A 16,281-nucleotide genomic window follows, 5' to 3' on the forward strand; every position below is an offset into this window, starting at 1 on the left:
GCGGAGGAGGGCCGGAGGGGGGGGAGGAGGAGGGCCGGGGGGGGGGGAGGAGGAGGGCCGGGGGGGGGGGAGGAGGAGGAGGGCCGGGGGGGGGGAGGAGGAGGAGGGCCGGGGGGGGGGAGGAGGAGGAGGGCCGGGGGGGGGGAGGAGGAGGAGGGCCGGGGGGGGGGAGGAGGAGGAGGGCCGGGGGGGGGGGGGGGGGGGGAGGAGGAGGGCCGGGGTGGGGGGGGGGGGAGGAGGAGGGCCGGGGTGGGGGGGGGGGGAGGAGGAGGGCCGGGGTGGGGGGGGGGAGGAGGAGGGCCGGGGTGGGGGGGGGGGGGAGGAGGAGGGCCGGGGTGGGGGGGGGAGGAGGAGGGCCGGGGTGGGGGGGGGGAGGAGGAGGGCCGGGGGGGGGGGGGGGAGGAGGAGGAGGGCCGGGGGAAGGGTCGTGGGGGGGAGGAGGGTCGTGGGGGGGAGGAGGGTCGGGGGGGAAGGGTCGTAGGGTGGGGAGGAGGGTCGGGGGGGCCGGAGGGGAAGGAGGGTCGGGGGAAGGGCCGGTGGGTCAGGGGGGGGGTTTGGTGCCCGGGGGTGGGTGGAGGGGGTGGGGGGTGCCCGGGGGTGGGTGGTGGGTGGTGGTGGGGGGGGTGTGCGCACCCTGATTGTAGTTTCCCAAGCATTTTAGAAAAATAAACAAGCAAAGACCAGGTCAATGCGTTGCCAGGGAGACGTGTCGCCGTGGAGAGTCCTGCCCCGTGTCGCCGGGGAGACGTGTCGCCGTGGAGATGTGTCGCCAGAGAGACTCCTGCCCGCCGTCGCCGGGGAGACGTGTCGCCGTGGAGACTCCTGCCCCGTGTCGCCGGGGAGACGTGTCGCCGTGGAGATGTGTCGTCAGAGAGACTCCTGCCCGCCGTCGACGGGGAGACGTGTCGCCAGAGAGACTCCTGCCCGCCGTCGCCGGGGGAGACGTGTCGCCGTGGAGACTCCTGCCCGCCGTCGCCGGGGAGACGTGTCGCCGTGGAGACTCCTGCCCGCCGTCGCCGGGGAGACGTGTCGCCGTGGAGACTCCTGCCCGCCGTCGCCGGGGAGACGTGTCGCCGATGTCACCGGGATCAGGGGGGTGGCTCCAGATCCCCCACCCAGACCCCACCCTCCTCTACCGAGGGTTGACGGACAGTCTGTGGGGTGGGGGGGGGGGGGAGGCGATGGAGGGGAGGGAGAGAGAGAGGAGGAAGTCGTGGGAGGGTGGAGGGTAAAAGAACAAGGGTGGGGGCAATAAACTACCTACTCCATTACCGTGCACAACATCCCACCCAGTGTTATGGACCCCTCCCCTGGGGAAACCGCCGACCCTCTCCCTGGAGACACCCCCAGGGGCGACCTCCACCCCCGACGCTCCCTGTGTGGGGTGCACACCTTCTCCCCGTGGGTGGGGGGGAGGTGGAGGGGGAAGGGAGGGGAGGTGGAGGGGGAGGGGAGGTGGAGGGGGAGGGGAGGTGGGGAGGGGAGGGGAGGAGAGGGGGAGGGGAGGTGGAGCTGGAGGAGAGGGGAGGAGAGCTGGAGGGGAGGGGGGAGGGGATGTGGGGGGAGGGGAGGTGGAGGGGGGGAGGGGAGGTGGAGGGGGGGAGGGGAGGTGGAGGGGGGGAGGGGAGGTGGAGGGGAGGGGAGGTGGAGGGGAGGAGGGGAGGAGGGGGGAGGGGAGGAGGGGGAGGGGAGTGGAGGGGGGGAGGGGAGTGGAGGGGGGAGGGGAGGAGGGGGGAGGGGAGTGGAGGGGGGAGGGGAGTGGAGGGGGGAGGGGAGGAGGGGGGAGGGGAGGAGGGGGGAGGGGAGGAGGGGGGGAGGAGGGGGGGAGGAGGGGGGGAGGAGGGGGGGAGGAGGGGGGAGGGGAGGAGGGGGGGAGGAGGGGGAGGGGAGGGGGGAGGGGAGGAGGGGAGGAGGGGAGGAGGGGAGGGGAGAGGGGTGGGGAAGAGGGGAGGGGAGAGGGGTGGGGAGGGGAGCTGGAGGAGAGGGGAGGTGGGGGGAGGGGGAGGGGGAAGGGAGGGGAGGGGAAGGGAGGGGAGGGGGAAGGGAGTGGGAGGGGAGGAGGGGTGGAGGGGAGGGTGGAGGGGAGGGGTGGAGGGGAGGGGTGGAGGGGAGGGGTGGAGGGAGGGGTGGAGGGGAGGGAGGAGGGGAGGTGGGGGGTGGAGGGGAGGAGGGGAGGAGGGGAGGAGGGGAGGAGGGGTGGAGGGGTGGAGGGGTGGAGGGGAGGAGGGGAGGAGGGGAGGGGGTTGAGGGGAGGAGGGGACGAGGGGAGGAGGGGAGGGGAGAGGGGTGGGGAGGGGGGAGGGGGAGGGGAGCTGGAGGAGAGGGGAGGTGGGGGGAGGGGGAGAGGGGAGGGAGGTGGGGGGAGGGGGATGAGGGAGGGGAGGTGGGGGAGAGGAGGGGTGAGGGGGGAGGGGAGGGGGGAGGGGAGGGGTGCAGGGAGGAGGGGGGAGAGCAGAGGGGGAGGGGAGAGGGGGAGGGGAGGTGGGGAGGGGGAGGGGAGGTGGGGAGGGGGGAGAGCGGAGGGGGAGGGGGAGGGGAGGGGGAGGGGAGGGGAGTGGGGAGGGGGAAGGGGAGGGGAGGTGGGGGAGAGGGAGGGAGGTGGGGGAAGAGGGAGGGGATGTGGGGGAGAGGGAGGGGATGTGGGGGAGGGGAGGAGGGGGAGGGGCGGAGGGGGAGGGGAGGAGGGAGGGGGGAGGGGAGGGTGCAGGGGAGGAGGGGGGGAGAGCGGAGGGGGAGGGGAGAGGGGAGGGGGGAGGGGAGAGGGGAGGGGTGCAGGGGAGGGGGGGAGGGGAGAGGGGTGGGAGGGGAGGAGGGGGAGGGGAGAGGGGTGGGAGGGGAGGGGGGGTGGGGGGGAGGGGAGGTGCAGCTGGAGGAGAGGGGTGGAGCTGGAGGAGGGGGGAGGGGAGGGGGGGAGGGGAGGGGGGGAGGGGAGGGGGGGAGGGGAGGGGGGGAGGGGAGGGGGGAGGGGAGGGGTGCAGGGGAGGGGTGCAGGGGAGGAGGGGGAGAGCGGAGGGGGAGGGGAGTGGGGAGGGGGGAGGGGAGGGGAGTGGGGAGGGGGGAGGGGAGGGAGGTGGGGGAGAGGGAGGGGAGGTGGGGGAGAGGGAGGGGAGGTGGGGGAGAGGGGGAGGAGGGGAGGGGGGGTGGGGGGAGAGGAGGTGGAGCTGGAGGAGAGGGGAGGGGAGGGGGGGAGGGGAGGGGGGAGGGGAGGGGGGGGAGGGGAGGGGGGAGGGGAGGGGGGAGGGGAGGGGGAGGGGAGGGGGGAGGGGAGGAGGGGGGAGAGCGGAGGGGTGCAGGGGAGGGGGAGGGGAGGGGAGGTGGGGGAGAGGGAGGGGAGGAGGGGGAGGGGAGAGGGAGGGGAGGAGGGGGAGGGGAGAGGGGTGGGTGGGGAGAGGGGTGGGAGGGGAGGGGGGGTGGGGAGGTGGAGCTGGAGGAGAGGGGAGGGGAGGGGAGGGGAGGGGGGAGGGGAGGGGGGGAGGGGAGGGGGGAGGGGTGGGGGGGGAGCGGAGGGGGGGGAGGGGAGGAGGGGGAGGGGAGGAGGGGGGAGAGCGGAGGGGGAGGGGGGTGAAGCGGGGGCCGGATGAACATCGACTGCAACCGTTGCTCTCCTCTCCCTGCCCAGGCTGCCCGAACCCGCAGTTCGCGCACAGCCCCGGGTTCCGGCGCCCGTCACGGCCCCCGAGGACACCCGTGCTGCCTGTCCCCTCTCCCCCCACCACCGCCCCCTCCCCCTCCCCCTCCCCACGGCCGGCAGCACTCACCCTAACCCGAGCTTGGACTCGAGCACGGTCAGCCTCTGCCGGTCCACGTAGTGGGAGAAGAGGGCGAGCAGGTTGGCGGGCATGAAGGAGGGGGTGGCCAGCGAGGCCTGAGGCACCCTCAGCAGCTCCCGGGTCACCGCAAACACCAGCTCTGTCCTGGTGGGGGGGGGAGAGATTTACAGTCAGGGGGAGCAGCCCTGCTCCCTCCCTCCCTGCCTCCCCGACGGCCCGTCCTCACGGTCCCCTCCCTCATCTGTTCCCGTCCTCCCCTGCCCAGTCCGTCGCCACCCCTCCACTCCCTTCCCCATCGTCCCCCCCAGTCTCCTCCCCGTCCTCCCTCCGGTCTATTCCCCGTCGTCCCCTCCCCCAGATTCCCCACCCCTTCCCTCTCTCTCCCGGCATCCACCCCCGCCGCCCCCCCCCCCCCACCATCCCACCTACCCTTCTCAACCACCGGCTGGTCTGAGAGGCAGGGAGAGGGAGAGAGAGAGAGAGAGAGAGAGGCAGGGAGAGAGAGAGAGAGAGAGAGGCAGGGAGAGAGAGAGAGAGAGAGAGGCAGGGAGAGAGAGAGAGAGAGAGAGGCAGGGAGAGAGAGAGAGAGAGAGAGGCAGGGAGAGAGAGAGAGAGAGGCAGGGAGAGAGAGAGAGAGAGGCAGGGAGAGAGAGAGAGAGGCAGGGAGGGAGAGAGAGAGAGGCAGGGAGGGAGAGAGAGAGAGGCAGGGAGGGAGAGAGAGAGAGGCAGGGAGGGAGAGAGAGAGAGGCAGGGAGGGAGAGAGAGAGAGGCAGGGAGAGAGAGAGAGGCAGGGAGGGAGAGAGAGAGAGGCAGGGAGAGAGAGAGAGAGAGGCAGGGAGAGAGAGAGAGAGGCAGGGAGAGAGAGAGAGAGAGGCAGGGAGAGAGAGAGAGAGAGGCACAGGGGGAGAGAGAGAGAGAGAGGCACAGGGGGAGAGAGAGAGAGAGAGGCACAGGGGGAGAGAGAGAGAGAGGCAGGGAGAGAGAGAGAGAGAGGCAGGGAGAGAGAGAGAGAGAGGCAGGGAGAGAGAGAGAGAGAGGCAGGGAGAGAGAGAGAGGCAGGGAGAGAGAGAGAGAGGCAGGGAGAGAGAGAGAGGCAGGGAGAGAGAGAGAGAGAGGCAGGGAGAGAGAGAGAGAGAGGCAGGGAGAGAGAGAGAGAGGCAGGGAGAGAGAGAGAGAGGCAGGGAGAGAGAGAGAGGCAGGGAGAGAGAGAGAGGCAGGGAGAGAGAGAGAGAGAGAGGCAGGGAGAGAGAGAGAGAGAGAGGCAGGGAGAGAGAGAGAGAGAGAGGCAGGGAGAGAGAGAGGGAGGCAGGGAGAGAGAGAGAGGCAGGGAGAGAGAGAGAGAGAGAGGCAGGGAGAGAGAGAGAGAGAGAGGCAGGGAGAGAGAGAGAGAGAGGCAGGGAGAGAGAGAGAGAGGCAGGGAGAGAGAGAGAGAGAGGCAGGGAGAGAGAGAGAGAGAGGCAGGGAGAGAGAGAGAGAGAGGCAGGGAGAGAGAGAGAGAGAGGCAGGGAGAGAGAGAGAGAGAGGCAGGGAGAGAGAGAGAGAGGCAGGGAGAGAGAGAGAGAGGCAGGGAGAGAGAGAGAGGCAGGGAGAGAGAGAGAGAGAGAGGCAGGGAGAGAGAGAGAGAGAGAGGCAGGGAGAGAGAGAGAGAGAGAGGCAGGGAGAGGAGAAGAGAGAGAGAGGGCAGGGAGAGAGAGAGAGAGAGGCAGGGATGAGAGAGAGAGAGAGGCCGGGAAGAGAGAGAGAGAGAGGCAGGGAGAGAGAAGAGATTAGAGGCATGGAGAGAGAGAGAGAGAGGCAGGGATAGAGAGAGAGAGAGAGGCAGGGAGAGAGAGAGAGAGAGAGGCAGGGAGAGAGAGAGAGAGGCAGGGAGAGAGAGAGAGAGGCAGGGAGAGAGAGAGAGAGAGGCAGGGAGAGAGAGAGAGAGGAGGGAGAGAGAGAGAGAGGCAGGGAGAGAGAGAGAGGCAGGGAGAGAGAGAGAGAGAGGCAGGGAGAGAGAGAGAGAGGCAGGGAGAGAGAGAGAGGCAGGGAGAGAGAGAGAGAGGCAGGGAGAGAGAGAGAGGCAGGGAGAGAGAGAGAGACAGAGAGGGCGAGAGAGAGAGAGAGGCAGGGAGAGAGAGAGAGAGGCAGGGTGAGAGAGAGAGAGGCAGGGAGAGAGAGAGAGAGAGGCACAGGGAGAGAGAGAGAGGCAGGGAGAGAGAGAGAGGCAGTGGAGAGAGAGAGAGGCAGGGAGAGAGAGAGAGGGCAGGGAGAGAGAGAGAGGCAGGGAGAGAGAGAGAGGCAGGGAGAGAGAGAGAGAGGCAGGGAGAGAGAGAGAGAGGCAGGAGAGAGAGAGAGAGGGCAGGGAGAGAGAGGAGAGAGGCAGGGAGAGAGAGAGAGAGGCAGGGGGAGAGAGAGAGAGGCAGGGGGAGAGAGGAGAGAGCAGGGGAGAGACGAGGAGAGGCAGGGGGAGAGAGAGAGAGGCAGGGAGAGAGAGAGAGAGGCAGGGAGAGAGAGAGAGAGGCAGGGAGAGAGAGAGAGGCAGGGAGAGAGAGAGAGGCAGGGAGAGAGAGAGAGAGGCAGGGAGAGAGAGAGAGAGGCAGGGAGAGAGAGAGAGAGGCAGGGAGAGAGAGAGAGAGGCAGGGAGAGAGAGAGAGAGGCAGGGGGAGAGAGAGAGAGGCACAGGGGGAGAGAGAGAGAGGCACAGGGGGAGAGAGAGAGAGGCACAGGGGGAGAGAGAGAGAGAGGCACAGGGGGAGAGAGAGAGAGGCAGGGGGAGAGAGAGAGAGGCAGGGGGAGAGAGAGAGAGGGCAGGGGAGAGAGAGAGAGGCAGAGAGGCAGGGAGAGAGAGAGAGAGGCAGGGAGAGAGAGAGAGAGGCAGGGAGAGAGAGAGAGAGGCAGGGAGAGAGAGAGAGAGGCAGGGAGAGAGAGAGAGAGGCAGGGAGAGAGAGAGAGAGGCAGGGAGAGAGAGAGAGAGGCAGGGAGAGAGAGAGAGAGGCAGGGAGAGAGAGAGAGAGGCAGGGAGAGAGAGAGAGAGGCAGGGATGAGAGAGAGAGAGGCAGGGAGAGAGAGAGAGAGGCGTGGGAGAGAGAGAGCGAGTGCAGGAGAGAGAGAGAGGCAGAGAGAGTGTTGGAGAGAGAGAGAGAGGCAGGGAGAGAGAGAGAGAGGCAGGGAGAGAGAGAGAGAGGCAGGGAGAGAGAGAGAGAGGCAGGGAGAGAGAGAGAGGCAGGGAGAGAGAGAGAGAGGCAGGGAGAGAGAGAGAGAGGCAGGGAGAGAGAGAGAGAGGCAGGGAGAGAGAGAGAGAGGCAGGGAGAGAGAGAGAGAGCAGGGAGAGAGTAGAGAGAGCAGGGAGAGAGAGAGAGAGGCAGGGAGAGAGATGAGAGAGGCAGGAGAGATGGAGAGAGGCAGGGAGAGAGAGGAGGCAGAGGAGAGAGAGAGCAGGAAGAGAGAGAGAGGCAGGGAGAGATGAGAGAGAGGCAGGGAGAGAGAGAGAGAGGCAGGGAGAGAGAGAGAGAGGCAGGGGAGAGAGAGAGAGGCAGGGGGAGAGAGAGAGAGGCAGGGGGAGGAGAGAGAGAGGCAGGGGGAGAGAGAGAGAGCAGGGGAGAGAGAGATGAGGTAGGGAGCGAGAGAGAGGCAGGGAGAGAGAGAGAGGCATGGGAGAGAGAGAGAGGCAGGGAGAGAGAGAGAGGCAGGAGAGAGAGAGAGGCAGGGAGAGAGAGAGAGGCAGGGAGAGAGAGAGAGGCAGGGAGAGAGAGAGGCAGGGAGAGAGAGAGGCAGGGAGAGAGAGAGGCAGGGAGAGAGAGAGAGGCAGGGAGAGAGAGAGAGGCAGGGAGAGAGAGAGAGGCAGGGAGAGAGAGAGAGGCAGGGAGAGAGAGAGAGGCAGGGAGAGAGAGAGAGGCAGGGAGAGAGAGAGAGGCAGGGAGAGAGAGAGGCAGGGAGAGAGAGAGAGGGAGGCAGACAGGGAGGGAAGGAGGGAGAGAGAGAGAGAGGGAGAGAGAGAGAGAGGCGCAGAGAGATAGAGAGAGAGAGAGGCAGACAGGGAGAGAGAGAGGGAGGTGCAGAGAGGGAGGGGTGGGGGAAGTGGGGTGTTAGGAGAGAGGGGGAGTGCGGACGGCGGGGAGGGGAGGGGAGGGGAGTGAGAGGACACAGAGCCAGCCACACCCCCACAACCCCGGGCTCACTCACCACCTGTTGTCCTGCATCAGTTCACTGGCCGTCTCGGAGACCTGCAGCCTCTCGCCCTGGCTCAGGATGGTGTAGAACAGCGTCAAGCCGAACTGCGGGAGGCAGAAGCGGGGAGTGAAGGCAGGGCGAGATCCTCGGCTGCGGAGGGCAGGGGCGGCGGGGGGTGGCGTTGGGAGGCGAGGCGAGGCGGAGGCGGAGGGACAGTGTCGCGGCCAGGCCCAGATCTGTTCCTAGGGTGGGTGGGTGGGGGGAAGGAGATGGTGACCGCGGGCGGGTGTGGGCGTTCCCTCTCCGTCCCTCCCTCCCTCACCGCCCCCCTCCCACAGTTTGGCGCTCCCTTCCTGCCCCTCCCTCCTCGCCGACCTTCCCTCCCTCCCCCCGTGCCGGACCCACCTTGTTCTGCAGCACGGAGAAGAAGTGGTTCCCCGGACCTTCGGTGAGCTGTTGCAACAGTTCCGTCAGGGCAGCCGAGGGCAGTCGGCTCACCAGGTGTGTGCAGGGCTCCGTCAGCGACGGCAGGACCTGCGGGGTGGAGAGTCACACACACAGACACGGGGGGGGTCTCAATACACTGCTCCCTCAGCAGGTCTCATCGCGGACGTGACTCCCTTCCCTGCACCCACATCTCTACCGAACTCGTTGGCCGATGTGTTGATGGCCCCTCTCTTTGGTTCAGAGCGACTCAAACCTCGCTTCTGTCTTGTTCCTCCGAACACTATGGCACAGTGAAGGCCCTTCGGCCCGCGGTGTTGTGCTGACATCTTGTCCTGCTCTGAGATCTATCTACCCCTTCCCTCCCCATAGCCCCCCATTTGACTGTCATTCATGTGTCTATCTACGAGTCTCTTAAATGTCCCGAATGTACCTACCCCCACAACCTCTGCCGGCAGTGCGTTCCACACACCCACCACTCTCTATGTAAGAAACTTTCCCCTGACATCCCCCTTATACCCTCCTCCAATCACCTTAAAATTATGTCCCCTCGTGTTAGCCATTGTCGCCCTGGGAAAAAGTCTCTGTCTGTCCGCTCGATCGATGCCTCTTGTGCACCTCTATCACATCACCTCTCATCCTCCTCCTCTCCAAAGAGAAAAGCCCCAGTTTGCTCAACCTGTCCTCATGAGACGTGCTCTCCAATCCAGGCAACACCCTGGTAAATCTCCTCTGCACCCTCTCTAAAGCTTCCACATCCTTTCTATAATGAGGCGACCAGAACTGAACACAATACCCCACGTGTGGTCTGACCAGAGCTGCAACATCACCTCGCGGCTCTTGAACAATCCCCCGACTAATGAAGGCCAGCACACCATACGCCTTCTTAACAACCCTATCAACCTGCGTGGCAACCCTGAGGGATCTACAGACGTGGACCCCGAGATCCCTCTGTTCCTCCACACTGCGAAGAGTCCTGTCATTAACCTTGTATTCCGCCTTCGAATTCGATCTGCCGAAGTGTCTCACTTCACACTTATCCGGGTTGAACTCCATCTGCCGCTTCTCAGCCCAGCTCTGCATCCTATCGATGTCCTGTTGTAACCTACAGCAACCTTCTACACCATCCACAAAACCACCAACCTTTGTATCATCAGCAAACTTACTAACCCTCCCTTCCACATCATCACCCAAGTCATTTATAGAAATCACAAAGAGCAGGGGTCCCAGAACAGATCCCTGCGGAACACCACTGGTCACCGACCTCCAGACAGAATACCCTCCATCTACCACCACCCTCTGTCTTCCATGGGCGAGCCAATTCTGAATCCACACAGCCAAGTTACCCTGGATCACATGCCTCCTGACTTTCTGAATAAGCCTTCCATGAGGAAGCTTATCAAACACCTTACTAAAAAGGCTCTCTAGGGAAAAGCAGTTTCTTCTCATCTCCGTTCTGAATCTACTCCCCCGAATCTTGAGGCTATGTCCCCTGGTTCTAATCTCGCCTACCAGTGGAGAGGACCTTCCTATCTCTATCTTGTGTATCCCTTTCATAAACAAGATCCCCTCTCATTCTTCTGAATTCCAGCGAGTCTAGTCCCAGGCAGCTCACAGACCCTACATAGAAACCGCAGGGAGTTGTGGACACAGCCCAGCGCGTCACGGAAACCAGCCTCCCCTCCGTGGACTCTGTCTACACCTCTCGCTGTTTCGGTGAGTCAGCCGGCATAATCAAAGCCCCCACCCACCCGGGTCATTCTCTCTTCTCTCCCCTTCCATCGGGTAGAAGATACAGGAGCCTGAGGGCACGTCCCACCAGGCTCAAGGACAGCTTCTACCCCACTGTGATAAGACTATTGAATGGTTCCCTTTTACATTGAGATGGACTCTTGACCTCATGATCTACCTTGTTGTGACCTTGCACCTTATTGCACTGCACTTTCTCTGTACTGTTACTGTCTTTACCTGTACTACCTCAATGCACTCTGTACTAACTCAATGTAACTGCACCTTATTGCACTGCACTTTCTCTGTACTGTTACTGTTTTTACCTGTACTACCTCAATGCACTCTGTACTAACTCAATGTAACTGCACTGTGTAATGAATTGACCTGTACGATCGGTATGCAAGACCAGTTTTTCACTGTACCTCGGTACAAATGACTATAATAAACCAATACCAATACTAACTCGACGTAACTGCACTGTGTAAGGAATTGACCTGTACGATCAGTGTGCAAGACAAGTTTTTCAAGGTACCTCGGTACAAGTGACAATAATAAACCAATACCAATAGATCAATCCCTCATCTCCAGAACAAAGCTCCTCTGCACCTCCTCCAATGCCAGTATATTGTTCCTCAAGTAAGGAGGCCAGAACTGCAGGCAGTTACTGCAGGTGTGGCCTCACCAGTACTCTGTACAGTTGAAGCATAACCTCCCTGCTCTTGAATCCGATCCCTCTGGCAAGGGAGGCCAACGTTCTATTTGCCTTCCTGGTAACCTGTTGCACCTGCAAACCAACCTTTTGCGATTCACGCACAAGCACTCCCAAGTCCCTCTACACAACAGCATGCTGCAATCTTTCATTTACCAATGTTGTACTCCATCTGCTCGATCCCTCCCGGAAAGGTTACTCACCCAAGGGCAAAGACCTGGGACAGTGGGGGAAAGAGACGATGAATTCGGAGAAACTGGGGCGGGAATTGGGGAGCGAGTGACTTCAAAGAGGGTGGATGAGGGCGGGGCGGTAGTTGTCGTCTACTGGGACTTCCTGCAAGGCCCTCGAGGAGAGATGGACAATGGATGCGACATTGGCCCAGCGGTAGGAGGCGAGGGGGTGTTGGCGGGAACAGGAGGGGACTGCTTTTCCAGACCGGAGGGCCCGGGTCCAAGGTTACCACGGGGAAAGCGGGCCGGGGAGCGGCAGATGGGATCTAACTCAGACAAAGGCGAGGCACGGCGCTTTGGTAAGACGGCCCTGGGCAGGAACGGGTCCCGCGCACTGAACGGTCGGGCCGTGGGGGGGTGCCCCCGTGGAACAGAGACACCCCAGGGTACAGGTACATGGTCCCCTGTTGGGCGGGTGACAGGGCGGCGAAGGAGTCGTCGGGGAGACCGCACTTGGAAGACTGCGAGCGGTTCTGGTCGCCCGGCTACGGGAAGGGCGTCACTAAGTCGGAGAGAGGGAGCAGAGACGATTCACGGGGATTGAAATTGGTTGATTATTATCACTTATACCGAGGTACAGTGAAAAATTTGTCTTGCAAACAGGTCAATTCATTACACAGTGCAGTTAGACTGAGTTAGTACAGAGTGCATTGAGGTAGTACAGGGTAAAAACAAGTACAGAATACAGAGTAAAGTGTCACAGCTACAGAGAAAGTGCAGTGCAGGTAGAGAATAAGATGCAAGGTCACAACAAGGTAGATCGTGAGGTCAAGAGTCCATCTCATCGTACTAGGGGACCGTTCAATAGTCTTACAACAGTGGGATAGAAGCTGTCCTTGAGCCTGGTGGTACGTGCTTCCAGGCTTTTGAATCTTCTGCCCGATGGGAGAGGGGAAAAGAGAGAACGTCCAGGACGGGAGAGAACGTCTGGGGCAGGAGAGGGGTGGGGAAGAGGACAGGACGTTCCAGGGCGGGGTGGGGTCTTTGATTATGTGGGCTCTACAAAACTCTGGTTAGACCACACTTGGAGTACTGTGTCCAGTTCTGGTCGCCTCATTATAGGAAGGACGTGGAGGCGTTGGAGAGGGTGCAGAGGGGATTGACCAGGATGCTGCCTGGTTTAGAGAGTGTGCATTATGAGGAGAGACTACGGGAGCTAGGGCTTTGGAGAGAGGGACATGATAGAGGTGTGCAAAATATTAAGAGGGATAGATAGAGTAGACAGCCAGCACCTCTTCCCCAGGGCACCAATGCTCAATACAAGAGGACATGGCTTTAAAGTAAGGGGTGGGAAGTTCAAGGGAGATATCAGAGGGAGGTGCTTCACCCAGAGAGTGGTTGGGGCATGGAATGCGCTGCCTGGGGTGGCGGTGGAGGCTGATATGTTGGTCAAGTTCAAAAGATTGTTACATAAGCATATGGAGGAATTTAAGATAGAGGGATATGTGGGAGGAAGGGGTTAGATAGTCTGAGGTGAGGTTTAAAGGTCAGCACAACATTGTGGGCCGAAGGGCCGGTATTGTGCTGTACTGTTCTATGGTTCTATGCTAGCTGCTTTCCCCGAGGCAGGGGAGGCTGGTTTCCGTGACGCGCTTGGGCCACGTCTGCAACTCTCTGCGCGCTCTCGTGGTCCCGGGGCAGAGCAGCTGCCGTCCCGAGCCGGGAATGCACCTGCGGTGCGTCGGGAGAAATGGGGGAGGGCGGAGAACGGGACGTGATGGGGACTGGAGGGTTCGAGTTACACGGTGGGTGGACTGGCTGGGCTGGGACCTGTTTAACCGTAACATCGTGCCCCCACCCCACCAACACGAGTAATCTCCCGCCACGGCTGACCCACACCGTCACGCGGTGGGCCACTGGCCCCCACCAGTGATCTCTCCCCCGCTCCCGCCACCACCGACAAACCTCGTCCTGGGAGTCCTTCCGGGCCAGCAGGGGCAGGTTGCGAGCGGTGGCCAGGAGCACGCTGGAGGCCTGTTCCGTGCCCAGCATCCCCAGCACGCGGGCCGTCAGCCGCTTCCCCTTCCCGATGCACATGATCTGCACAAAGTGCTCGTCACTCGGCCTGTGGGGGGGGGAAATGAGGGAGCAGGACGGGGAAGGGGAGGGGGTGAGGGAGGGGCAGCAAGAGAGAGACGGGTGAGGCAAGGAGGGGATGTTGGGGGGTAGCGGGGCAGCAGGGGTAGGAGGAGGACGAGTAAGGAGGGGAGGGGAGGAGGGGAGGGGAGGGGGAGGAGGGGAGGGGGAGGAGGGAGGGGGAGGAGGGGAGGGGGAGGAGGGGAGGGGGAGGAGGGGAGGGGGAGGAGGGGAGGGGGAGGAGGGGAGGGGGAGGAGGGGAGGGGGAGGAGGGGAGGGGGAGGAGGGGTGAGGAGGAGGAGGGAGGAGGGTGAGGAGGAGGAGGGGGAGGAGGGTGAGGAGGGGGAGGAGGGGGAGGAGGGGGAGGAGGGGAGGGCAGGCATTGGGGGAGGGGAGGGAGGGCGGGAGTGGGGAAGGAGCAGACACAGTGGGAGAGGTCAGCCAGCAGCACGTCACCACCACAACACACACACACACACCGCGGGACAGACCCACCACCCCTCACCACCTCCGGACCCCCAGACCCACCTGTCGGACTGCTTCCCCCGCAGGTTCTCGTAGATCTGGGCGATCTTGGCCTTGCGGACCTCGAGCAGGGCCGGGCGCTCGGACTCGGGGACCTGAAGAAACTTCTTCTCGATGTCTTTCACTTCCAGCAGGAGCGTGTAGGTCTGTGGGGGAGGGGGATTAACCTCAGGGGGGATACAGTCTGTGACGCGGGGCGCTGGGGGAGAGGGGTCACTGAGGGACGGTGTGAGGGAGGGGGATTAACGTCAGTGGGGGTACAGTCAGTGACACGGGGCGCTGGGGGAGAGGGGTCACTGAGGGACGGTGCGAGGGAGGGGGAATTAACATCAGTGGGGATACAGTCAGTGTCTCACCCTCTCGATGGTGTAGAGCGTCTGCCTTCTCTTGTCTCGGACCTGCTTCTCTCTCGTCTCCTGTGCGGGGGTGCGGGAGGGGAACACAGACGGAAACAGCCTGTGAGAGGTTGGGCCTGCGTTGGACTCTTAAGCCTCAGACCACAATCCCTCACTGTCCCCGTCCCCCGAGGTTTAACTCCTAAACGACGACAACCTCGCAAGAGCGAGGGACTGAATGCAGACACCAGGGAGGGGAGGTCAGGAGAACACACCTGCCCGTCCTCAGAGGAGGCTAAAGCAATTTGGTTTGTCCCCTTTGACATTCACCAACTTTTATCGATGCCCCACAGAAAGCATCCTATCTGGATGTATCCCGGCTCGGGACGGCAACTGCTCTGCCCGGGACTGCAAGAGACCGCAGAGAGTTGTGGACACGGCCCAGCGCGTCACGGACAGCAGCCTCCCCTCCGCGGACTCTGTCTTTACCTCTCGCTGTCTTGGTGTAGCAGCCGGCATAATCAAAGACCCCACCCGCCCGGGTCATTCTCTCTTCTCCCCTCTCCCATCGGGTAGAAGATAGAGGAGCCTGAGGGCACGTCCCACCAGACTTAAGGACAACTTCTATCCCACGGTGATAAGACTATTGAACGGTTCCCTTACACGATGAGATGGACTCTGACCTCACGATCTACCTTGTTGTGACCTCGCACCTTATTGCACTGCACTTTCTCTGTAGCTGGGACACTTTACTCTGTACTGTTAGTGTTTTTACCTGTACTACCTCAATGCACTCTGTACTGACTCAATGTAACTTCACTGTGTAATGAATTGACCTGTACGATCGGTATCCAAGACCAGTTTTTTTTTACTGTACCTCGGTACAAGTGACAGTAAAAAATCAATACCACTGAGGGGTACGCAGTAGGAAAGGCGAGCAGATTCACGTTCCTGCGTGTCAACACCTCCGAGGATCTATCCCTGGGCCCAATGCGCCAATGCAATCGCGAAGGCGGCACGCCAGGGGCTCTACTTCGTCAGGAGTTTGAGGAGATTCGTTCCATCACCCAAAGACTCTCGCAAATCTCCACAGATTTACGGCGCAGAGCGTTGTGCATCGCCGCCCGGAATGGAGGCTCCGACGCACAGGGGGGTTGCGGACTCAGCCGGCCCCATCGCGGGCACAACCCTCCCCGCCGCCGAGGACATCTTCAAGAGGCGGCGTCCGTCACCGAGAACCCTCACCGTCCCGGGACGTGCCCTCGTCGTTACTCCCACCGGGGGGGGGGGGGGGGGGGGGAAGGAGGTCCAGGAGCCTGAAGATCCGCACTCAACGATTCAGGAACAGCTTCTTTCCCCTCCGCCGTCAGATTTCTGAACGGTCCGTGATCCCGTGAACACCCCGCTATTCCTCTTCTGCGCTCTTTATTTTGCAATTTGCGGTAACTTTACGACTTTGCACTGTTCTGCTGCCACAAGATTTCACGACGTTTCAGTCAGTGATAATACACAGTGGTTCTAAACTGCTCCTATGCACACGCCTGTTCAAATGTGTTTAAACGTTGTGACTGTACCCCCAGCTCCCACTTCCACGTCCCACATGCAGACTCTTTTTTGTTCTGTGTTCTTTATTGTAAAAACTGTGTTGAATACACGTTTAATCTTTGTATTTTTTGCGACTGTTGTGCATCTGCTGCTCTGAGCCTGAGATACTGCTGCATGTAAAGTTTCTCACTGCACCTGTGGACATCTGGACTTGTGTGCGTCTGACAGTAAACTCGACGTTGACCGCCCGCTCGACATTTTAAAAAAAAACTTGCCCCTTAGGTCCCCTGTGAATCTTCCCCCTCTCACCTTAAACCTGTGCCCTGAGGTTTGAGGCTCCACGAACTTGGGGAGGGAGAAAAGAGCTGTGACCGTTTACTCTGTCCACGGTCCTCGAGGTTTTATAAACCTCAGTGAGATCACTCCCCACCCTCCCCCCCACAGACTACTTGGCTCCGGGGGAATAGTCCCGGCCTGTCCAGTCTCTCCTTATAACTCAGCCCTCCCGTCTGGGGGAATATTGTCAACATGCTCTCCAACTTAAACACCTCTGTAATATAACCAGAGAACTACTGTGTATGTGTATACACACACACACACACACTTGTATACAACTACATACATACAGAGAGCGCGAGAGTGCGCAAGAGCCGACAGGCCGGGAGGCAGAGCCGACGAGTCGGGAGGCAGAAGGAGGGCGGGCGTGAGAGAGATTGAGAGATATAGGGAGGGAGGTAGAGAGAGGGCAGAAAATATTCACAGGG

The 16,281-nt window shown here is 61.9% G+C and overlaps 1 protein-coding gene across 1 annotated transcript; it reads right to left on the bottom strand.

Annotated features, from left to right (window-relative positions):
• Window positions 1-432: 432 nt before the first annotated feature.
• Window positions 433-15,148, bottom strand: LOC127567188 (protein PAT1 homolog 1-like). Its single transcript, XM_052009880.1, has 8 exons — window positions 15,072-15,148; window positions 13,994-14,093; window positions 13,641-13,783; window positions 12,942-13,101; window positions 8,325-8,453; window positions 7,932-8,023; window positions 3,759-3,914; window positions 433-1,154 (listed from the first exon to the last, which is right to left on the bottom strand). The coding sequence occupies exons 1-8, from the start codon at window positions 15,146-15,148 to the stop codon at window positions 1,133-1,135; spliced, it is 879 nt and encodes a 292-aa protein (XP_051865840.1). The 3' UTR covers window positions 433-1,132.
• Window positions 15,149-16,281: the final 1,133 nt, after the last annotated feature.

The sequence above is a fragment of the Pristis pectinata genome, unplaced genomic scaffold (assembly GCF_009764475.1).
Source record: "Pristis pectinata isolate sPriPec2 unplaced genomic scaffold, sPriPec2.1.pri scaffold_173_arrow_ctg1, whole genome shotgun sequence".
Classification (NCBI taxonomy): Eukaryota; Metazoa; Chordata; class Chondrichthyes; order Rhinopristiformes; family Pristidae; genus Pristis; species Pristis pectinata.

Bases quoted from the DNA above. Each gene is read 5' to 3' on its own strand.
- LOC127567188 (XM_052009880.1), bottom strand. From the start codon at position 15,148: ATGGGGCCGGCTGAGTCCGCAACCCCCCTGTGCGTCGGAGCCTCCATT. The intron at 13,784-13,993 runs GTGAGACACTGA...CCTCCCCCACAG, and splicing joins CGCTCTACACCATCGAGAGG to ACCTACACGCTCCTGCTGGA. The intron at 13,102-13,640 runs GTGGGTCTGGGG...CCCCCCCCACAG, and splicing joins CGGGGGAAGCAGTCCGACAG to GCCGAGTGACGAGCACTTTG.